The sequence below is a fragment of the Salmo trutta genome, chromosome 6, assembly GCF_901001165.1.
Source record: "Salmo trutta chromosome 6, fSalTru1.1, whole genome shotgun sequence".
In the NCBI taxonomy this organism is placed as follows: Eukaryota; Metazoa; Chordata; class Actinopteri; order Salmoniformes; family Salmonidae; genus Salmo; species Salmo trutta.
This window is the reverse complement of record NC_042962.1, coordinates 23,875,764-23,900,542: the sequence shown is the minus strand read 5'-3', so window position 1 is coordinate 23,900,542 and position 24,779 is coordinate 23,875,764. Positions and strand designations below refer to the sequence as shown.

Below are 24,779 nucleotides of genomic sequence, written 5' to 3'. Positions count from 1 at the left end.
CTGAACTGCTTGGACGGGTTGCACACTGGTGAAAACTTAAAAGTGACTGAGTGGCCTGAGTGATTTGGTCGGTCCAGGTAGACTGTAGTCGGAGATGTCTTTGCAGATGTTGCACGGCTTCTTTAGGTTGCAGGAATTTGGCTGGTGTCACAAGAACTTAGGTAGTGTTCTTGGTTCTTGCAGAAAGGGTAGTATGTTTTAGGCCTCTCTTTGCCCTTGGATGCCTTCCTTTCCTGCGGAGCTGAGGACTGCTCAGTAGTCTGGTCTGTGTTGTATAGGACGGTGGCAGACTTGTTCTTGTTGTGGGAAGGCGGGCGCTGTTCTTTAGCTCTCTTTTCCTCTTTCTGGTACAACTTGATGGCTCGACTGGCGTTCCGCTTGGCCCGAGACTTGACCTGTAAAAATGCAGTCAGAGATTCATGTGGTCTGTGTACAGAGGGAAACAGGATAAAATAAATAGAAAATTGCTACAATGTAAATCCAATAAACAATATTATATGAAACAGTAATGTCAGTAATCTCTATGCACAATTTACAATAACAGAAAATTAACACCATAATTCCTCTTGAGAACTAACATTAGTTACTCCAACTGGTAGGCTAATTACATAATTGTGCAAATGGTAAGAGAACTGGTGAAGAAAATGACCCCTCTACATACATATTTCTTGCATTTACATATAACAATAGCAACAGGAATACTATAAAAGTATTTGTTCTGACATACATTTGGTAAAGAAACACACAAATATCCCTGCAAATGAAAATAGTCTGATCTCCATGAAAGCCAACCGAACTGAGAAATTACTTTTTGTTTTTATATTAACAAGTGGTTGCCATGGTAAATAATCCAATAATAATTGGTAGGACACATGAAAGGAACCATCAAAGAGTTTACCCGGAATCTCTAAATGAAAACACTGGTAGATCAATTAAATTTAGAGGATTTTAAATTAATATCTAAGGGGCTTTTATACAGTAATAAATAGGCCTACTGTCACACCAGCCTTCACTTTGGCTCCCCCTCCTGTCCAGCTCAGGCGTTCGATGTTGCCGGCCTTCTAGCTGCTGCGGAACATACTGCTGGCAAAGGCCCTTCACTCATCAACTCCAGACTTGTCTCGTCATCATGACACACACCTGGTTCCAATCCCCACTCTATCACTGTATAATTAATCCCTCTGCCTTTTGTCTTTGTCGGTTATTGTAGATGTTGCTTATTTTCCTGAGCGGAATCTCACCTACTATTTCCTGAGTACTTTATATTTTGCACTTTGAGTTCGCCTGTGCCTTTTTGTTTATGAAAATATATTTTGAGAACAACATTGTTTGGGTTTCGTCCCGCTTTGACCAAGTGTTCTAAACCTGCGACTGCCTCCTGTCTACTTCTCTCTACACCAGTGACAGAATGACTGTCCCAAGAAAACAGGAAGCAACAGGACATCCCGACCTCTCTGCTGTAGGCGCGAAGCTCCGCCACCACGACTCGTGCTTGGAGCACCTCGGGACTGCCATGGATCAGGTGCTCCGGGCCGTACGCCAACTGCAGGCTACCCCACCACCTTCCCAGCTCCCCACCTGACCCGTCTCTGCCCTTCATTGTAGAGGTGTAAGCCTCCGAGTTTGGAGTAGGGCCTGTTCGCTCCCAACGCACTGGAGCTCCGCCTAAACTCCATCCATGCGCCTTCTACTCACTGAAGCTGTCTCCCGCGGAGCAGAATTACGACGTGGGTGTTCGTGAGTTGTTGGCCTTCAAAAAGGCGCTGAAAGCACTGGCTGGAGGGTGCTAAACACCCATTCATTGTCTGGACGGACCACAGGAACTTGGAGTACATACGAGCAGCAAAGAGGCTGAACCTGCGTCAGGCCAAGTGGGCCCTATTCTTTGCCAGATTTGACTTTACCCTCCTGCCGTATGGGATTAAAGAACGTTAAGGCCGCTGCGTTGCCCCAGGTGCATGACAGAGGATCGGTGGGAGAAAGTGACACCCATTATTCCCCTGTCCCGCATTGTGGCTCATGTCGTGTGGACACGGACATCCGTCGAGTCCTGCGACGGGAGCCTTCACCTGCCCACTGTCCTGAGGGGCGTATCTACGTGCCCTCTGATGTGCGGGACCGTCTCCTCGCCTGGGCACACACAGCACCTGTGTCGGGCACCCGGGTATATGACCATACTTTCGACTGTCTCTCCGCCAAGTACTGGTGGTCCACCTTGGCCTGGGATGTCCGGGTCTCTTCCTGCACACAGAGCAAGAGACCTAGACATCTCCCCAATGGCAAACTCCACCCGCTGCTGGTTCCACAACGACCCTGGTCCTATCTCTCTGTGGACTTTGTCACAGACCTTCACCCCTCGGAGGGGCACACCACCATCCTGGTTGTTGTGGACGGGTTTTCCAAAGCTTGTAATTTGATTCCTCTGCCTGGTCTCCCTACGGCCCTGCAGACTGCGGAGGCTCTCTTCTCTCACGTCTTCCGGCACTACGGGATCCCGGAGGACATCGCGTCTGACCGTGGTCCTCAGTTCACCTCTCGTGTCTGGAAGGCCTTCATGGAACGACTGGGGGTCACGGTCAGCCTCACCTCTGGGTACCGACACCAATCAAATGGGCAGGTGGAAAGGGTAAATCAGGAACTGGGTAGGTACCTTCGTAGTTAATATCAGGACCGGCTGGGGGAGTGGGCTGCGTTTCTGCCTTGGGCAGAATACGCACAAAACTCCCTCCGTCAGTCCTCCACTAACCTCACACCCTTTCAGTGTGTTCTAGGCTATCAGCAGGCCCTGGCACCGGAGTCAGATCGAGGCTCCTGCGGTGGACGATTGGTTCCGGCATGCCGAGGAGGTATGGAACATCGCGCACACCCGTCTCCTCCACGTCGTCTGCCGGCAGAAGGCGCAGGCCGATCGTCACCACAGTGTGGCCCCGGTCTTTCACCCCGGTGACAGGGTCTTGCTTTCTACGAAGGACCTTCCCCTCCGCCTGCCCTGCCGGAAGCTGAGCCCGCTGTTTGTGGGGGCCGTTCAAAGTCCTGAGGAGAGTAAATAAGGTGAGGTACAGGTTACAGCTCCCTGTCAATTACCGTATCTCACCCTCATTTCATGCATCTCTCCTCAGGCCGGTGGAAGCTGGTCCCTTGGCTAGTGCTGGACCCCACAACGCACCTCCCCCTCCCTTGGATGTTGAGGGGGCCCCGGCGTACTCCATACGCAGCCTGTTGGACTCACAGCGTCGTGGGGGGCTTTTCCAGTACCGAGTCGACTGGGAGGGGTACGGTCCCAAAGAGCGGTGCTGGGTTCTGGCGTGGGATGTCCTGGATCGTTCTCTCATTCGGGACTTCCACAGGTGTTGTCCTGACCGACCCACACCGCGTCTCCGGGGTCGCCCCAAGGTCGGTGGCGCCCTACTGCTGGAGCAGCACTTCGGGGGTACTGTCTCACCAGCCTTCGCTTTGGCTCCCCCTCTTGTCCAGCTCAGGCATTCGACGTCGTTGGCCTTCTAGCTGCTGACGAACCTACTGCTGGCAAACGCCCTTCACTCATCAACCCTGGACTTGTCTCGTCATCATTACACACACCTGGTTCCAATCCCCACTCTATCACTGTATATATATTCCCCCTGCCACTTCTTTTTGTCGGTCATTGTAAATGTTACATGTTTTCCTGAGAGGAATCTCCTATTTCCTGAGTACTTTATATTTTGTACTTTGGGTTCGTCCTGTGCCTTTTTGTTTATGAAGATGTATTTTGAGCACAACAGCTTTAAGGTTTTGTCCCGCTTTGATCTATGGTGCTTAAATAAATTCAGTAGTTCTAAACCTGTGACTGCCTACTCCTCTCTACACCAGTGACACCTACATCATGGGCAAGAAACATATTGTTTTTAATAAATTCAGTTGTAGTAGCAAGCTATCAAAGTTTACCTCCAGTCCATCCTTCTCATCTTCACCCTCTCCTTCTCGAACAGAACATAGGCTAGTCCTAATCCCACATTTTTTTTCAGAAGAAGCCTTTCTCTCCTCGTGAAATGCCGCGGTAGGCCTACACAGCACAGCCATTGGTTAGGCAGCACAAAACCAGCCATTGGTTAGGCAGCACAAATCGTTTTTGATCATCAGCAAGAGCAGAGCAGGCCCGGGCTCAGCGGTGGAATAGCCATTGCAGTGTGTAATGCACCCTAGTTGTACTTACACCATCCCAGCAGTGGTCTTAGAAATATAATTTTGCTTTGTGCTTCTCCAAGCATGCACTCTGTTGGCTATTGATTGTTTTGAAACAACACTAAGCCTATAGGTGCACTTGATACTGTACAGCCAGCAGAGAATCCGAGATGAGGGGCGGTATCAGTCACACATTGATATATAGCCTAAATAAGAAAGTAATTCTAAAACACTGAGAAATATTGACATTTCATCCATTACTTGATTTTTTTATATATATATATATATATATATATATATATATACTAAGCCCTCCTTGACTCAAATTGAAAAAGCATGATCCTCCCTCATTTTCCTCCAGGTACCCATTATGTACATTTTGATCCATTCTTTACCTTAACCATTCAGAATGAGTGCCTAAACTTAACCCGTAACTTGAAACGTTTAAGTTTGGATAAATAGAACAATACTGAGCAGCATGAAAAACAGATGTTTGGAGCAACTTTGAAATTTGATGTTTGGAGAACGTGGATGAAGATCTAATTCTGCAGTGAGACTGTGAGAGCCAGTAGCTTGGGGACATTCTTAAAGGCACAATCTTTCATTTCAACACCCTGACCTGGCCACTTCAATGTCAATGATTATTGAAATAAATAACATCTGCTCATGCCCCAATAAATTGTGGAACATAAGTTGATCATATTGTAAAGCATGAACAGTTGAAGTCGGAAGTTTACAAACACCTTCGCCAAATACATTTAAACTCAGTTTTTCACAATTCCTGACATTTAATCCTAGTAAAAAGTCCCGGTCTTAGATCAGTTGGGATTACCACTTTATTTTAAGAATGTAAAATGTCAGGATAATAGTAGAGAGAATGATTTATTTAGGCTTTTATTTCTTTCATCACATTCCCAGTGGGTCAGATGTTTACATACACTCAATTAGAATTTGGTAGCATTGCCTTTAAATTGTTTAACTTGGGCCAAACGTTTCGGATAGCCTTCCACAAGCTTCCCACAATAACTTGGGTGAATTTTGGCCCATTCCTCCTGACAGAGCTGGTGTAACTGAGTCAGGTTTGTAGGCCTCCTTGCTCGCACGTGCTTTTTCAGTTCTGCCCACACATTTTCTATGGGATTGAGGTCAGGGCTTTGTGATGGCCACTCCAATACCTTGACTTTGTTGTCCTTAAGCCATTTTTCCACAACTTTGGAAGTGTGCTTGGGGTCATTGTCCATTTGGAAGACCCATTTATGACCAAGCTTTAACTTCCTGGCTGATGTCTTGAGATGTTGTTTCAATATATCCACATAATTTTTCTTGCTAATGATACCATCTATTTTGTGAAGTGCACCAGTCCCTCCTGCAGCAAAGCACCCCCACAACATGATGCTGCCGCCACCGTGCTTCACGGTTGGGATGGTGTTCTTCGGCTTGCAAGCCTCCCCCTTTTTCCTCCAAACATAATGATGGTCATTATGGCCAAACAGTTCTGTTTTTGTTTCATCAGACTAGAGGACATTTCTCCAAAAAGTACAATCTTTGTCCCCATGTGCAGTTGCAAACCGTAGTCTGGCTTTTTTATGGCAGTTTTGGAGCAGTGGCTTCTTCCTTGCTGAGCGGCCTTTCAGGTTATGTCTTTTCTGTGGTTTTGGCTGATTTCTTTTGATTTTCCCATGATGTCAAGCAAAGAGGCCCTGGGTTTGAAGGTAGGTCTTGAAATACATCCACAGGTACACCTCCAATTGACTCAAATGATGTCAATTAGCCCATCAGAAGCTTCTAAAGCCATGACATAATTTTCTGTAATTTTCCAAGCTGTTTAAAAGCACAGTCAACTTAGTGCATGTAAACTTCTGACCCACTGGAATTGTGATACAGTGAAATAATGTGTCTGTAAACAATTATTGGAAAAATGAGTTGTTTCATGCACAAAGTAGATGTCCTAACCGACTTGCCAAAACTATAGTTTGTTAACAAGAAATTTGTGGAGTGATTGAAAAACGAGTTTTAATAACTCCAACCTAAGTGTATGTAATCTTCCGATTTCAACTGTATATATCAACCATGCCCATTTACATGGTTCGTTGGACAAAGTCTATGAAGAAAATTAATGGCGTTTTTGTAGGGTTTTTGGATAAACGCTGAAAATAAAGTATGTGGTAAACACTGGCTTAGTAGATTTTACACGTTTTTTTATATATATGAGATGATCAGCTAACATCACTTTTTGTGAATTTTGAGGAATGTATTTTATTTAAAAAATGCTTAATTATTCATAAAGTTCATGTTAACTGACTCCTATTATCTCATATAACAAAACGTATAAGATCTCCTAAACCTGTTAACCTCAGACCTTATTTTCGGCGTTTATTCCAAAACCCTATTCTTTCCACATTAGTTTGTACCATAGGGATGGCTGAATGAACTAGATCAAACTAATTTCCGTTTTAGGACTACACGCTGGCGAGCTCTATTGCGTTTCAAATACAACGTTTTTAAATTTCGGACCGACTCCACCTATCTGACGCCTGGTATCGGATTGAAAGCTTGCTTCGTCATTTCTGTCGCAGTGAGTTTCCGTGTTTATGCCGCGTTCACAGCAACTGGGAAATCGGAAAAATACGAAGTCAAATCATGACGTCAGCGATCTTCAGGTCGGAAGGTCGGAGCTCTCCAGTTCCCACGTAGGAATTCCGAGTTGGATGACCGTTCGCATTGATTTTTCCCAGTCGAAGCTCGTTTTTTTTCGAGGTCCCAGTTGTTTTGAACTCACTGAAATCGGAATTCGGAGATTTCCGAGTTCCCAGTTGTGTTGAACGCGGCATTAGATACAACAACATCTCACATATGCAATGGTTGGTGTGCAGTGATGGCTTTTATAAAGAGGAAAGAACGATCGAAAGAAAGGTTCGTAGTTGGAAAACATTATAGGCTTCCTATTGGGTTGTGTTGGAAGAGATTTTTGCAATCTAAAGTTGTCGTCGTCCACTTGGAAATTGCCAGGGCGCGTGCTGACAAGCCTGACCGAGCACAGAGGTCTGACTTCGGGCAATGAAATGCAATTGACATCCTGGGATTTCCGTGTTTGTAGGCCAGTCTATCTTATGACTTGACCGTAGATGCTGTTTGTTTTGTCTGTCTGGTCTTGAAGAGAATTGATACATTGTTACACGATGTTAACCATGTGTACATTTTTCCAGGACAATAGAATTACATTTAATGTACAGTCTGTGATAATTACGCTACATTTGTTGCATTCATTGTTTACCTACTGATTCTTTAAGAATATAACTGATAAATGCTTCATGACCTTAGTACAGCTATCTTCCCCCGCCATAACCTCAAATTAGGTTGTGTACTATAGGCCTATTCCATTATATATTTTTTCTATGAAAACTAACCAATTGGATTCAAAATATGGTTAAAACTGTTATTTTGATCGAATGGACTGTCAGTCCTTGCATCCATAGCCCCATCTATGAATTTGAGAGTGGTTTACATTTGTCCAGCACCATACCATCCCTTATAGCATGCCAGTGGCATTGCCCAAATTGCAAATCAATTGGAATTTCATGTTATTATGCGACTTAGTCATTAGATCAAAAATGTAGTCGAGGTTATTCTAGGTCATTCTTTTGAGTCATGACCTCAAACATGAGGTAGTTCTGTGTGAAAATGCAGCAACAATGTCTGAATTGAAGGAGCTCTTCACCGCCATAGTTTTTTCCGGTGTCTTTCCCCTAGGTTTTCTCTCCTGTTGCTGGACCTGGAAGAGTATTACTTTGAACAGCACACAGTGTATCATGTGACAACCAGTTCAGCCAAAAAAAGGTAATGTCTGAAATTGACTGACTGACAGGTCCACCCAATTCTATCCCCTATCTAAGTCATGGTGGATAGCAGCACAGTAGTAGCAGCACTGATACTCTTTACTCCTTGCAGAAAGATCAGAGGGTCACTCAAAGTATGCTCCAAATCCATCATATTTGAACCTGAGGACCATGTGGAGCCCATTTTAAAGGTGTGTTTTTGTGCATTGTAGTACCGAGGAGGATTTACTCAAATGTACCGAGGAGGATTTACTCAAATGGAGCTCAGAGCCCGTATTTACAAAATGTATCGAAAAGGAGCACTGATCTCGGATCAGTTTTGCCTTTAAAATCATAATGAATGGATAGGAGGATCTGATCCTAGACCAGATCGTTGCTTTATAAATAGTGCACATAGGTTTGTTATTCATACTGATTTTAACCTCCACCAGATTCCTCTCAGAGATTGCAAAAAGATTGAAGCGGTTGAAGAAAAGGACCAGAATCCTTTCAATGAGTAAGTCTAATGTTTGCAATTAAACTGGGTTTATGCACATCCATAAACCAATAAGATGATAACTTCATTGATTTTAATGTTGTTGTTTGTTATAGGAGCAAACCAGCTGGCCTCACCATTTTATGCAAACAGGTGTGTTTAATTAAAGTGTTAACATTTTAATTAAGGAACATTTACCAACATTTTGTCATAGAATGTTGCTGACATTATTCTGTATAAATATGTTTAGTACAACTAATCTAATGCACATTTTAACTTCAGGTTTACCTTATCAAAGAGAACAATGTCGTGGCACCTTACAAAGTTGAAAGGGTGAGTACATGAAATGTAAATTAGATTTGTGATGCAGGTTGTCCGTATGTCCGATAATAAACATGACATGATTTATAATCAGCAGCTGTAGGAAAATTGATAATTTTGCACATTGTATGACTTTTCAAACCATTTCTAATAGGGAGACAGTACATTTCTCTTCCATCTGGAAGTTTCCAGTAAAACGGAGGATGTTGTCCAAACATTACTTCAGGTATGTAACAGTACCATAACCGGATTATTACAACCGTGAAAGTGCTTGCCTTCCATGTTGTAATGCAGCTTTTGCTTGTTCTCATTTATTGTTTTCATCCACTTGTCCAGCTGCATAGGGCCTCTTGTCTGGACAAGCTTGGAGACCAGACTGCAATGGTAAGTCATAACTGTACAAAACTGCAACAGTAGAAGTACCAAAACATTGTGAAAACAGATGGCTTTATCGTGCAACTGAGAATATTGTTTGTCTACATACAGTAAATCGAACTGGATTGAACCGTTGAATAAGTAGTTTCAAACCCATTTAGCTTCCCTGTTTACCACAGCATTGTTGTATACAGGACATGTAAGCAGTTTATTTTTTGTGCTTCTAGATTGCTGCTAATTTACAATCCAGATTGGCAAGAACTTCATTTGACAAGAACAGGTATGTACTTAAATAATATGAGAATAAGCTCTTAGTCACAACCTTGGTGTGATAGTGCATTATTTAAGTATTTCAGTGAGTGTCTAATTCCTATCCAGCTAGCTACAATATACATCACAATGTATGGTTTGGTAGATTAAAATGCATATAATACAATATTTTTGGGTTCTCAGCTTTCAGAATGTTTCAGAAATACCACACATGGAATGCGAGGCGGAGATGGTCACTCCATTGGTTACAAACCCTGGTCACGTGTGTATAACTGACCAAAGCCTCTACTTCCAACCACTCAATGGCTACCCTGTGAGTTATCCATACGCACATATGTTATGCCAGTTTGCTATTATTAATTGCGATTTCTCTAAGATGGAAAATGCCTTCCTTGTTGGGATTTTGTGAAGATACAATCTGGTTTCTGTCTCCTCTTCCGCAATGTTCGTTTCAGGAACAGGTAGTCCGAATCGAGCTCCATCGAGTGAAACAAATCTATAAGAGAAGGCATGGACTCAGGCCATTGGTGAGTGCGATGCTCAGGAGGTTTTTCAACCGAGCAACATAGAAACCGATTAATTTCTCATTCTGGTTATTATCTAGTGACCTGAAGAGTAGTGGTTGTATTCGTTTCAAGTCATTAATCTGAAATATTTGCATCATGTTGATCTAACTAGTCAGGCTATGCCGCTTTTTCATACCCCGACCAAGTTTAGTTCCATAAATGTAGACGCCTGAGGATGCTCTGTCCCCGACTATAATGTGTTTTACTCTCCCTCCCAAACTAACTGACTCACTCTGTCTTGATCAGGGGCTGGAGGTGTTCTGTACCGAAAACGACTTCTGCTCGGACATCTATCTGAAGTTTTACAAGACCAGCGACAGAAATGACCTCTACTACTACATCGCCACGTTTCTGGGTCAGTAACACACAGCAAGTTACATAGCAAACATAAACACATTTTGCAGGAAGACCTCACATCAGCTCTTTCTCTCTGGGTTGATCCTGGTGAGACCATACATACCTCTATGGGCCCTGGTCAAAAGCACTGCACTATAGGGAATAAGGTGCTATATGGATTGCATTCCGTAATGACATATAAACATACCAGATTCCTGATTGGTCTCTCTCCCTCTCGCAGAGAACCACATGGTGGAACACACAGCGGAGAGTTACATGCTGCAGTGGCAGCGGGGTCACCTCAGTAACTACCAGTACCTTCTGCACCTCAACAACCTGGCTGACCGCAGCGGCAACGATCTGTCTCAGTACCCCGTTTTCCCCTGGATCATCGCTGACTACAGCAGCACAGAGCTGGGTGAGTGGGGTGCAAGGTCTAGTTTTGGGTAACACCAACATGTGGTTCCATAGTTATTACATCATTGTTTTGTAATGGATCCTTTTGATTCTGTCTCAGATATGATGAACCCCGCAACTTTCCGTGACCTGAGCAAGCCTGTGGGAGCACTGAATAAAGAGAGACTAGAGAGATTGTTGGTGAGACTACCTTTTGTCCCAGGCTCAATGACCCCTTGCATTATTTCCCCCTTTGAGTCAGGACTGATGTGCCGCAGTTTAGAAAATAGGATTAAATACTTGATATTTGTAAAACCTAGGGGTGTTAATCGGTTACCCGCCCAAAATAAATTTGACCGGTCATGCTTATTGGTCTATAGGTTAATTTGCATAATTTTGTGGAATGAAATTGGCGAGTGTGTATTTCCGTTAGTCGTTATGTATCTTATTTATCACAGGCCCACAGCATACAGAGCCTAGTTTAAGGAGCAGAATGGCCTACCACCTGTCAGACAGCTCGAGAGTAGTTACTCAAAAAGTTGGTACTGGAGTGAAGCCTGCTTTTGTAATCCCAGTCGTTGCGCAACAAATTACAATTCTAAATGCAATCGCGTGCTGAACTGTTTTGATGGCAACAATTTAAAAATATCTAATTAAAGCGTGCGTCCCATTCGCTATTTGATTCCATAGGCTGTAGTCAACAGTAGGCAAGAGATCAGGACGTCACCTACAACTTTTCAACGTGAGGCAGAATTCTTTTGGGGAAACCTGAACGTTTTACTCTACTTCAAATAATGAGGCATGTCTTACCTTGCTTCAAAGTAGCCTAGCCAAAATCCATCCATAGAAACTTGGAGGTAATTATTTTATAAAGACTTCCTCATGCCATTAACCAGCATTTCTCTCCTGTTCTAATGGTTTTCATATCAACTTCCTTTCGTTGTCCAGAAGCCAAAGGCACAATCCTAGTCATATTAACAACCCCCATCCTAGTTGTTCCTTGTAGATTCCCCCTCATTCTATGTTTTTAATATATCTTTTTCTCACTGTCACATATGGAACCGCTGACATGTCAGCCGTGTAGAACAGTTTTTTCCCCCCAAATTGCATTTTGGCAAATGTTTGAAAATGACGTTTAATTAGCTGCATTGTTACAGCAGTTGCTGCTATATCCTTCTGACTTTAAGACATAAAGCTTGCTATTGTTGCATGTTTTCATTAAGTTCTTAATGAAAAATGTCAGTTCCTTGCATGCATGCATAGTATTTTCTGTTGGTCACATAATTTTACTGTTTGGGGAAAAAAATGTGACCGTTTGTTAATAAAGGTTGGTTCGTCGGCAGCAAAATGTACTGAAATTTGCATCCCGAGTAAAACCACAATAAAATGTTTTAACTAGGGTGCATCTCTCGCTTCCTTACAGTCCCGGTACAGAGACATGCCTGATCCTTGTTTCATGTACGGCAGTCACTACTCCTCTCCAGGCTATGTGCTTTTCTACTTAGTCAGAGTTGGTATGTCAATGCCTTCTTGTATTGTTTGACATATAGTACCACATTTTGACTGTTCAAACATTGCCACTGTGTGTGTGGTTATTGCAAAAGGAAGCTTTTACATGATTTAATGTACTCTCTGAGAAGGCTTACATGACATACTTTTTCTTTTTTCTGACCATCTTCTCCCTTGCAGCCCCAGAACACATGCTGTGTCTTCAAAATGGCCGCTATGACAATGCAGACCGCATGTTCAATAGGTTAGTAGTTTTTGTTGCTTCTAGTTCTGCCCGAGAAAGTTAATGTCACCAGTTTTGGTTATTCATTTAAAGAAGGAAAAAGCACCTATTACACAAAAATATAAAAGCAATGTAATGACCCATTTGCTGTAAGGTATCTGTGACCAAAAGATGCATATCTGTATACCCAGTCATGTGAAATCCATATGGTAGGGCCTAATTAATTAATTTCAGTTGACTGATTTCCATATATGAGCTGTAACTCAGTAAAATCTTTGAAATGATTGCATGTTGTGCTTATTTCTGTTCAGAGTACTATGTAGTTACAGTGGAACAACCTTTGCAGACAATAACCTAACCAGGAGAAATTAGGAGACAGGAAGAAATGATGTAGAACCTTTTTAGTACATTTACATTACATTTAAGTCATTTAGCAGACGCTCTTATCCAGAGCGACTTACAAATTGGTGCATTCACCTTAAGATATCCAGTGGAAAAACCACTTTACAATAGTAACATTGTACTACAATGTAACAATCTTTAACAACCAACTCTGTAATTACAATGTTGTTACAAGGATATACTGTAATGTGTATTTACAATGCACTTACTCAGGACCCCTTAGAGTCAGTGTCACCTCCCCCGCAAACATCAAATTAGCATAATAAAAAAATCCCCATAGAATTCTGTCAATTTAAGCTGGAGATGTTTTTTTGTTGTTGCTTTGGATGCGTCTCCGTCCATCACATCTGCCGATGTTGCACTTCCGCAATTGCGGTGAAAGGTGACAGCTAGAGCGGTGTTTGTCAGACCATGAGACATCCCTAAAATCGGTCTTCTCACAAAATTGTCGGTTTGGCCTACTCTTGAAAGATGAGACTTGCTCTACGAAAACGTCTTGGGACTCGTCTGAAGTCGGTAAAGCCGATCTGCCAGCTGTCTGTAGCATCCAAAGAGTTTGGGCTACACACTAATATGACCCCTCTATGGAAAGGTGAGACTGTTTTGCTCTAGGAAGCCACAGGCATCACAAGACTCGTCTGAAGTCCCCTGGTACCAGTTGAAAACATTTATGGAAGTATACAGTGCATTCGGAAAGTATTCAGACCCCTTCCCTTTTCCACAATTTGTTACGTTACAGCCTTATTCAATTTTTTTTTTTTTTTTTTAAATCCCTCATCAATCTACACACAATACCTCATAATGACAAAGAGAAAAACGTTTTTTAGAATTTTAGAAACAACAGAAATGCCTTATTTACATAATTTTTCAGACCCTTTGCTCTGAGACTCGAAATTGAGCTCAGGTGCTTCCTGTTTCTATTGATCATCCTTTCCGATATTTCTTTAACTTTATTGGAGCCACCTGTGGTAAATTCAATTGATTGGACATGATTTGGAAAAGCACGCTTCTGTCTATATAAGGTTCCACAGTTGACAGTGCATGTCAGAGCAAAAACCAAGCCATGAGGTCTAAGGAATTGTCCGTAGAGCTCCGAGACAGGATTGTGTCAAGGCACAGATCTGGAGAAGGGTACCAAAACATTTCTGCAGCATTGAAGGTCCCCAAGAACACAGTGGCCTCCATCATTCTTAAATTGAATAAGTTTGGAACCACCAAGACTCTTCCTAGAGCTGGCCGCCCGACCAAACTGAGCTATTGAGGGAGAAGGGCCTTGGTCAGGGTGGTGACCAAGGAAACTTCCAGAAGGACAACCATCTCCGCAGCACTCCACCAATCAGGCCTTTATGGTAGAGTGGCCAGGCGGAAGCCACTCCTCAGTAAAAGGCCCATGACAGCCCACTTGGAGTTTGCCGAAAGGTACCTAAAGGACTCTCAGACCATGAGAAGCAAGATTCTCTGGTCTGATGAAATCAAGATTGAATTCTTTGGCCTGAATGCGAAGCGCCACGTCTGGAGGAAACCTGGCACCATCCCTACGGGGAAGTATGGTGGTAGCATGGTGGTGGTACCATCATGTATGGGGATGTTTTTCAGCGGTAGGGACTGGGAGACTAGTCAGAATCGAGGGAAAGATGAACGGAGCAAATTACAGAGAGATCCTTGAATAAAAACCTGCTCCAGAGCGCAGAGGACCTCAGACTAGGGCGAAGGTTCACCCTCCAACAGGACAACGGCCCTAAGCACACAGTCAAGACAATGCAGGAGTGGCTTCGGGACAAGTCTCTGAATGTATTTGAGTGGCCCAGCCAGAGCCTGGACTTAAACCTGATCGAACATCACTGGAGACACCTGAAAATAGCTGTGCAGCAATGCTCCCCATCTAACCTGATAGAGGATGAGAGGATCTTCAGCGAAAAATGGGAGAAGCTTCCCAAATACAGGTGTGCCAAGCTTGTAGCGTCATACCCAAGAAGACTTGAGGCTGTAATCTCTGCCAAAGGTGCTTCAACAAAGTTCTGAGTAAAGGTTCTGTGATTTCAGTTTTTTTTATTGTGTAGATAGTTTTTTTACTCAATTTAATCGATTTTATTTTAGATTATATATATTTCCCATCGCTGCAACTCCTGTACGGACTCGGGAGAGGCGAAGGTCGAGAGCCATGCATTCCCCCCCGAAAACACAACCCTGCAAAGCCGCACTGCTTGCTTGACCCGGAAGCCATTCTCACCAATGTGTTAGAGGAAACACCGTACAACTGGCGACCGTGTCAGCGGGCCTCATGGGTCGCGGAGATCGAACCCGGGTCTGTAGTGACGCGTCAAGCACTGCGATGCAGTGCCTAAGAACGCTGCGCCACTCGGGAGGCCTAATTTCATCAATTCTAGAATAAGGCTGTAATGTAACAAAATGCGGAAAAAGTCCAGGTGTCTGAATACTTTCCGTATGCACGGTGTACGGAGACTGTTTACTGCCAAAAATAAGGTGTTAAAAATAAGGTGTTAAATACATGTAAAAACAGAACTAATTAGTTTACTGATCTTTCTTATATCGCTCAGAAAATGGGTTTCCATGGCCATGCAGTCTCCCACAAGCCTAAGATCACCATGCACAACGCAAAGCATCTGCTGGAGTTGTGTAAAGCTCGCCGGCGTTGGACTCTGGAGCAGTGGTAATGTGTTTTCTGGAGTGATGAATCACACTTCACCATCTGGAAAACTGACGGACAAATCTGTGTTTGGCGGATGCCAGGAGAACGCTACCTGCCCCAATGCATAGTGCCAACTGTGAAGTTTGTTGGAGGAGGAATAATGATCTGGGGCTGTTTTTCATGGTTCCGGTGAAGGGAAATCTTAACGCTACAGCAGAATGCGGTCTATTCGATTCTGTGGTTCCAATTTTGTGGCAACCATTTGGGGAAGCCCTTTCCTGTTTCAGCATGACAAAAAAGTGCAACGCGAGGTCCATACAGAAATGGTTTGTCGAGATCGGTGTGAAAGAACTTGACTGGCCTGCACAGAGCCCTGACCTCAACTCCATCGAACACCTTTTGGATGAATTGGAACGCTGACTGTGAGCCAGGTCTAATCACCCAACATCAGTGCCCGACCTCACTAATGCTCCCCGCAGCAATGTTCCAACATCTAGTGGAAAGCCTTCCCAAAAGAGTGGAGGCTGTTATCGCAGTAAAGGGGGGACCAACTCCATATAAATGCCCATGATTTTGGAATTAACTGTTCGATGAGCAGCTGTTCACATACTTTTGGTCATGTGGTGTAGCACTAAGGCCACATCAATTTTTAAATCAAATATTTTTGTATATATTTTTGGGATACTTCAAGTGGTCTTACATTTTTTTTTTATCAAATAGCGAAAGGATGCTTGGTATGACCTTCTTAAAATGATTCCATATAGCTTAGTAGTACTTCCCTCCCCCGGCATAGACAGGGCTTAGACTCTTATGGATTTTACAGAGATTCATATTCCAGACTCAAAGCAATAACTATTAGTAAAATGTACTAATTAATTAGTAAAACGTACTAACACAGGTTGGTAAAGGTCCTAGACTACCAAAGCTGACTTTCAAACGTGCAATTACAAAAGATTAGTTACTTCGGTGGAACAAGAAAATGTGCAATAGCATCAGTAATTACACATGTGGAATAACCTTCAGCAAGTAGATGTGTAATTACACATTTCTTGTTCCAATTGTGCAACTACTATGTTACTACAGTTGTTGTGTACTTACATAGTAATAGGGACAATTTAAAGATGCACTTATGCTGCGCCATTTCCTGGTTGCTAAAATTCTAATAGTTCGCATGATTTCAGTTTATGTGACAAAACAAGCAAGTATAGTGCAGAGAATCATTGTACCATCTAAACTGCTGTGAAATATATTTTCCATAACCAAAAATGTTTTATTTTCAGCGGTTTGAAGCTGGCGTACAAATCCAAACGTAAAAGACTCAAAAAAGAAACTTCGGAATGGGAAGCATAGAAATAGTGTGTATAGAACTACCGTTTTTTTTAGACTTGCTTTCAATGAGAATGACAGATCAAATTCACTCAGAAGAGTGTTATAGATCGGGTCACACAAAAAGTTGCATATTGCAAGCTTTAATGTAAAGTGTTAGCCAATTAGGTTTACAATATTTGACTGAATCAACCATGCCATATTGTTGAACATAGGTTTATTAATGTGTTTGCAGCATTGGAGAAACGTGGAAAAATTGCTTAGAGGGTGCAACTGACTTCAAAGAGGTAAAAAGTACCTTGAATGGAAGATCTTTTATAATGATCAGAATTGTATAATACCAAACCTCCCTTTGCACATTATTTCTGTCACATGTGGATGTTTCCTCATCAACCATCTGTTTCAGTTGATCCCAGACTTCTATGGGAATGACCCCAGCTTTCTGCTAAACTGCCTTAGTCTGGATTTGGGGAAGAGGCAAGGTGGAAGCTCGGTTCAAGATGTAGTTCTTCCCCCATGGGCTGCAGGTAATGACTACAACAGGGAAACCATTTTTTGGGGTGTTGTATTTTGGTTGTGTGTGTTGTTTATGTTCATTATTCTCCTGTATGTATGATGTAGACGCCAGTGATTTTCTTCAGAAGAGTCAGAAAGCGCTGGAGAGTCAGTACGTGTCAGAACACCTGCACGAGTGGATCGACCTGGTGTTTGGCTTCAAGCAAAAAGGAAGTGAAGCCGTGGCAGCCCACAATGGTACAAGACCCCTAGATCTTATCAGAGACTGAGTATCCATTTACCTGATGATGAAATGTTGTTTTTAATTAATACGGGTGTGATGTAATGATGTTGATTTCCCTGGTTTTATTGGCAGTGTTCCATCCATTGACATATGAGGGCGGCATCGACTGTGATAGGTAATGAAACCATTCGGTGTTAACCATTCAGTGTTATCCACCTCTCCATATTTCAGACATATCCAGGAAAATGATTGATAAAGTATTGTTTCCTTCTCTGTTCTCTCCCTCTGAACAGTATAGAGGACCCCAATGAGAAGATTGCTATGTTGATTCAGATCCTGGAGTTTGGGCAAACCCCGACGCAACTGTTCACCACCCCACACCCACAGAGGATAACACCCAGATTCCAGAGCATATCGCGAACATCCAGTGTAAACACACCCCTCAACGAGCTCTCTCCAGGTAACACCCTCACCCACACACTGACAGACAGACAAACACAGGGAACAAACTCACTCACTTGTACTCACAGACAGTCAATCAAGACTGCCATTGCAAAATGTCGGTTTGTTGGATCTTTTCCCAGTCAGACTCAACATTTTTGCTTTTGCGATATAATCGCAAATGCCAGTTGTTGAAGTTTAGAGGTGTAGTGTTAATTAACCCGTTGTTCTTACTAAAAAAAATTTTTTTTAGCATCCACCAGTGAGGACTCCTCCTTTGAAGACCTAACCGAAGAGACTAGGAGACTGGCTTGGAACAACATAGCTAAACTCAAGTTGATGTCCACCCACAAAATCCATAAAGAGTGAGTGAGAATTTTAAACTGTCATTTTTCTCTCCGCCCCTAAAATATGTTCACCCTGTTATTGGACAGTGACTTTTCAACTTGATCACCTCTGACTGAATACACTCCTTGCAAAAACGCAGGGCTGTGACAGGCATCGCAGTGACTCGGACCGCGTCATCTGTCTTCACAACATCACAAGGTCTGGAAAACCTATCAGCTTGTGAAGTAAACTTTGGTTATGTTTTAGAACATGGTGAATTCAAATATTGCTGAGCCTTTCCATGTGAACATTAATGTCCAATTAATATGAATATCATTTGCTATTGAAATCTGATGAGAACTAAAAGTACTTGTCTCCAGACTCGACACTGAAGATGTTCTCCAGAGAGTCTAATGGATTGCAGAGAAGCATGTCCTTCTCCAACATGGTACTGAGCAGAATGTTTTCTCCTCTCGCCCCCTTTACTGTGAAACCATTTCCATTATTATGAGATGAAAGTATGAATTGGTATTCTGCATTTTTTTCCCTGCAGGCATTATCATCGTGCTTGATGCTACCAGAGGATAAGGCCGTAGTCTGCTCCTCGTGGGACAATAATGTGTGAGCATTTTCAGTTCACCACTTGACCATTATCTTAACATTATCCATCACAACATGGCCTATTCCAGTCATCACAACATGGCCTATTCCAGTCATCACAACATGGCCTATTCCAGTCATCACAACATGGCCTATTCCAGTCATCACAACATGGCCTATTCCAGTCATCACAACATGGCCTATTCCAGTCATCACAACATGGCCTATTCCAGTCAGCACAACATGGCCTATTCCAGTCAGCACAACATGGCCTATTCCAGTCAGCACAACATGGCCTATTCCAGTCAGCACAACATGGCCTATTCCAGTCAGCACAACATGGCCTATTCCAGTCAGCACAACATGGCCTATTCCAGTCAGCACAACATGGCCTATTCCAGTCAGCACAACATGGCCTATTCCAGTCAGCACAACATGGCCTATTCCAGTCAGCACAACATGGCCTATTCCAGTCAGCACAACATGGCCTATTCCAGTCAGCACAACATGGCCTATTCCAGTCAGCACAACATGGCCTATTCCAGTCAGCACAACATGGCCTATTCCAGTCATCACAACATGGCCTATTCCAGTCATCACAACATGGCCTATTCCAGTCAGCACAACATGGCCTATTCCAGTCAGCACAACATGGCCTATTCCAGTCATCACAACATGGCCTATTCCAGTCATCACAACATGGCCTATTCCAGTCAGCACAACATGGCCTATTCCAGTCAGCACAACATGGCCTATTCCAGTCAGCACAACATGGCCTATTCCAGTCATCACAACATGGCCTATTCCAGTCATCACAACATGGCCTATTCCAGTCATCACAACATGGCCTATTCCAGTCAGCACAACATGGCCTATTCCAGTCAGCACAACATGGCCTATTCCAGTCAGCACAACATGGCCTATTCCAGTCAGCACAACATGGCCTATTCCAGTCAGCACAACATGGCCTATTCCAGTCATCACAACATGGCCTATTCCAGTCATCACAACATGGCCTATTCCAGTCAGCACAACATGGCCTATTCCAGTCAGCACAACATGGCCTATTCCAGTCAGCACAACATGGCCTATTCCAGTCAGCACAACATGGCCTATTCCAGTCAGCACAACATGGCCTATTCCAGTCAGCACAACATGGCCTATTCCAGTCATCACAACATGGCCTATTCCAGTCATCACAACATGGCCTATTCCAGTCATCACAACATGGCCTATTCCAGTCAGCACAACATGGCCTATTCCAGTCAGCACAACATGGCCTATTCCAGTCATCACAACATGGCCTATTCCAGTCATCACAACATGGCCTATTCCAGTCATCACAACATGGCCTATTCCAGTCATCACAACATGGCCTATTCCAGTCATCACAACATGGCCTATTCCAGTCAGCACAACATTACTATTTCATCACATCCATTCATACCCAGTGTTCTTCCTCCCCAGGTATTTCTACTCGATACCATTTGGCAGGCGTCAGGACACGTTGATGGGCCATGATGATGCCATCAGTAAGATGTGCTGGAAGGACAACCAGCTTTACACTGCATCCTGGGACTCTACAGTCAAGGTTGGGGACACATCATGATCTTGATGAACACCATGGGTGTAAAATGACAGACTTTTTTTCAAATGATCTTTATATTGCTTAATTCATTTCTAATTCAGCTGTTTGACAATATAATAGGCCTGTATGAATGTTACTATTTCTATTTCTATTGAAGGTTTGGCAATGTGACTCTGCCGATATCGCGAATAATAAGAGATGCCAATTCGAGTTGCTGGCAGAGTTTGAACACGAAGCGGGGGTAAGGGCCTGCCTATCACCTCACATGATGCTAACGTGTCTCTCAGAAAAGATTTTACTGTTTGCGATCTGTTTGAGTCTTTATGTCCAACAGCCTAACCCTAACCTATGTTTTTTCTCCATTTCCAGGTGAACACTATTAACCTAAACCCAGCAGGTACTTTGTTGGTGTCAGGGACTAAGGATGGAACCGCCACCATTTGGGATACCAGTAGCTCAGTGCAACTCCATCAAGTCCACTGCCACTCCGGAAAGATCCACGATATGGCCTTTAGTCCTGGTACGCGTGTAATACTAACTAGTACATCCCTCAGTCCCAGTATGGACTATACCTGGGACCATTTAAAAAATGTTTACTGGTAGTTTAATCCTTATCATTGAGGCCTCCACCCACAGTTTGGGAATGACTGTACTAGAGTAATACAATTAATGATGAGGTCTGCTGGTCATTGTCAATGGGGTTTATAATTACTCACTTTCACTCTACACCTTCGCTATCTCTGCATAATATACACGAAACATGACTGAGCCAACTTATCAAAGGCTTTTATTTATTTTCGCAGACAGCAGACACGTCTTGAGTGTAGGAGAGGACTCGTGTCTGAAGGTAATCGACGTCCAGACAGGCATGATGATCTCGTCTGTGCAAGCTGATGAGGAGCAGCGGTAAGACCACAGACACTCTGTCCCAGTTCCATTTCAGTCCATGGCAACTTCCTTTAGTCCCTGCTCAGAAAGATCTGGAAGGAACTTACCGGGTCTAAGCAATATGGTGATAGCCTCTTGAATCCCTCTAATTAGCTGAGTGGAGCTTCTGCCATATTTCTTACACCTATCCAACCCTGGATTTGTGAACGGAGGCGAGGGGCCAGAATAGAACAGGTTACTATGCCTGTATCCTCATTCGTCTCTGGCTCATAATGTGCATCTACACAAATATAATGGCCCTTTCCTGACTGTTACCATGTCCCTGGGGACAGGTGTTTCTGCTGGGATGGGAACACTGTCCTGTCTGGCGGTCAGTCCGGACACCTCCAGGTCCTGGACCTGCTAAGCAACAAAGTGACCACCAGGATCCCTGGACATTCAGGTACACCAAACATCATAAAATGTCAAAACACAAATGAAACGCCATAAATGAATACCAGTACACTTCAATTAAATCCGGTATCATTCAAACGGTCCCTCGTGTATACATGTGCAGAATAAATTGCTCTTAATCTTTCATTTTTCTTCGGCCCTGGCCAGGTGCAGTCACAGCGATGTGGATGAACGAGCAGTGTAGCACGGTGATCACAGGTGGCGAAGACAAGCAGATCATCTTCTGGAAACTTGACTGTTGACCACGGTGCTAGATAGTCCCTCTGTACGTGTATGTGCAGAGGTGAAGTCCAAGAGGGACACTCACAATGAGACATCTTTTATACTGTCTGGCTCCAACCAAAGAGGCTTTCATCGTCGGTCAAGGTAACTACTTAGGCTGGCTGGCCTGCTGGCTGGCTCACCCAGAGATGGTAACGCATTATCATTGCACATATGACTTTACAAATATACTGGTCCAGTTACCAGGGTCAACAATCATACTCCTGTCTGGAGTTCTCAAACAAAATCTAATTGTGAACGATATAACCATCCTCAACCATGTTAGCGTAACATATTAACCATTCTCAATCATGTTGGAGTAACATATTGGCCATCCTCAACCATGTTAGCCTAACATATTAACCATTCTCAATCATGTTAGCGTAACAAATTGGCCATCCTCAATCATGTTTGCGTAACATATTGGCCACCCTCAACCATGTTAGCGTAACATATTGGCCATCCTCAACCATGTTAGCGTAACATATTGGCCATCCTCAACCATGTTAGCGTAACATATTGGCCATCCTCAACCATGTTAGCGTATCATATTGGCTATCCTCAACCATGTTAGCGTAACATATTGGCCATCCTCAACCATGTTAGCGTAACAAATTGGCCATCCTCAATCATGTTAGCGTAACATATTGGCCACCCTCAACCATGTTAGCGTAACATATTGGCCATCCTCAACCATGTTAGCGTAACAAATTGGCCATCCTCAACCATGTTAGCGTAACATATTAGCCATCCTCAACCATGTTAGCGTAACATATTGGCCACCTTCAACCATGTTAGTGTAACATATTGGCCACCCTCAACCATGTTAGCACTAACAACTTGGCCATCCTCAACCATGTTAGCGTAACAAATTGGCCATCCTCAACCATGTTAGCGTAACATATTGGCCATCCTCAACCATGTTAGCGTAACATATTGGCCACCCTCAACCATGTTAGCGTAACATATTGGCCATCCTCAACCATGTTAGCGTAACATATTGGCCATCCTCAACCATGTTAGCGTAACATATTGGCCATCCTCAACCATGTTAGCGTAACAATTGGCCACCCTCAACCATGTTAGCGTAACAATTGGCCATCCTCAACCATGTTAGCGTAACAATTGGCCACCCTCAACCATGTTAGCGTAACAATTGGCCATCCTCAACCATGTTAGCCAATAGAAATGTCAATTTGAACCCAGTGAGGGTGCTATGGCGCTGATTAGATTCTGCACATGCTCTCTTGCAGCATTCCCATGCTAATTTTGCACTTCAATGCTTTTGCCAGACAGTGAGTCAACCCAGGTTTCTTTAGATTAGTTTTGTTTTTTACATTATCTTACTGTACAGCATATTTTGCTTTTCTGTCTATTGTTTAAGCGTTCATTCAGTTGTCATAGTGCCTTAGTGACTGACCATTTAATCATGATGTAATTGACCGCATAGTGGTCGGAATAAACCTCCTGGCACAAAACAAACTGTATAGCAAGCAGTGTTTCAGAAATACCTGCAGTAGAGATTATCATGACAATAAATAAATGTACAATGTAACACACTTTGAGCACCTGGAAAAGCTCTATATAAATCCACTCCGTTCATAGTATTATTAAATACACACGTGCTACATAAAAATATATTCATTCGATTTATTTTCCCCACAATTTTCATTTGAGAGCAACAGTAATTCATTGCTAATGCATGGAAAATGTCCAAGAGTTATTGTAGATAAAAGAATATATTAATACACCTAACTGTTGAACTTACACTGAGGCATAATTCAAAATAATATTTATAAGCGCTTTGGCCCAACTGTATTTGGGGAACTGCTTTACTGAGACTGAGTAGACTCAGGAACTCTCACCCATGCAAAGAGTGCATTTCTTTCAAGTTTGTCAACCTTGTTATAGCAAGATAAATATGTGTGTTACTGAAGCGTTGTGCTATGGCATAGACTGCCAATGCACTGTGTAACTGACCATATACCACACTGTACATCCATTTTAATAGAGATGACCCATCTTGTTTTATTACTTTAGATTTTATTTACATTATGTGGAGCTTAAACCTGTATTAACAAGGTAGTTACATAGCCAAGTACTGTAGAATGTAATTGCAGTATTGGAACATAGTACTTAAAACTATGATACATGTTTGCCATTTGTGTAAAATAACACATTTAGACTTTTTTTTATATGCATCGGATTTGTGAGGGGGAAACCTCCAATTTAGATGTGGTTTAACCTCCCCTTTTCCGAGAAATATTGCTTTCGATTGCATAGTTGTCTCCACTGTGATCAGTTTATTTGCGAGTCCTTGTAATCCTTAAACAGGTGTAAGTAATATGTAACAAAATGTATTCCGACTCTAGTACCACTACTAGCAAAAGCTGCCAGCAGCATTTGGCCTAATGGGAAGTAGCTAAAAACTAAGCAGTGCCCTCCTAGTGACGTAAGTGAATGTATTTGAGTGAGATTGCTGAGAAAAACTATGCTGTAAATCGGGATGTCTACTATCTTTCATGCCTCAGGGCTAACAGTGTTATGTTGCTGCAGTATGACCTCCCAGCTTTTGTGTACTGTACAGATCCTGCTCAATAAAATATTGCACATCTGTGAATATTGTTTATTTTTTT

The 24,779-nt window shown here is 43.0% G+C and overlaps 1 protein-coding gene across 1 annotated transcript; it reads left to right on the top strand.

Annotated features, from left to right (window-relative positions):
• The first annotated feature begins 6,858 nt into the window (after nt 1-6,858).
• nsmaf (neutral sphingomyelinase (N-SMase) activation associated factor) lies at nt 6,859-24,769 on the top strand. Its single transcript, XM_029755850.1, has 31 exons — nt 6,859-7,074; nt 7,912-7,998; nt 8,110-8,188; nt 8,429-8,493; nt 8,589-8,625; nt 8,755-8,805; nt 8,948-9,019; nt 9,130-9,177; nt 9,396-9,448; nt 9,622-9,751; nt 9,894-9,965; nt 10,251-10,359; nt 10,582-10,758; nt 10,858-10,937; nt 12,160-12,250; nt 12,426-12,489; nt 17,082-17,133; nt 17,253-17,373; nt 17,468-17,599; nt 17,718-17,760; nt 17,879-18,045; nt 18,280-18,391; nt 18,514-18,572; nt 18,734-18,801; nt 18,907-18,974; nt 20,421-20,544; nt 20,699-20,782; nt 20,911-21,061; nt 21,345-21,447; nt 21,762-21,871; nt 22,030-24,769. Exons 1-31 carry the CDS (start codon nt 7,037-7,039, stop codon nt 22,122-22,124), a joined length of 2,742 nt encoding a protein of 913 aa, XP_029611710.1. The 5' UTR covers nt 6,859-7,036; the 3' UTR covers nt 22,125-24,769.
• Nucleotides 24,770-24,779: the final 10 nt, after the last annotated feature.

Bases quoted from the DNA above. Each gene is read 5' to 3' on its own strand.
- nsmaf (XM_029755850.1), top strand. From the start codon at position 7,037: ATGGCTTTTATAAAGAGGAAAGAACGATCGAAAGAAAG. The intron at 9,449-9,621 runs GTATGTACTTAA...TTGGGTTCTCAG, and splicing joins ACTTCATTTGACAAGAACAG to CTTTCAGAATGTTTCAGAAA. The intron at 18,573-18,733 runs GTCTGGAAAACC...ACTTGTCTCCAG, and splicing joins TGTCTTCACAACATCACAAG to ACTCGACACTGAAGATGTTC.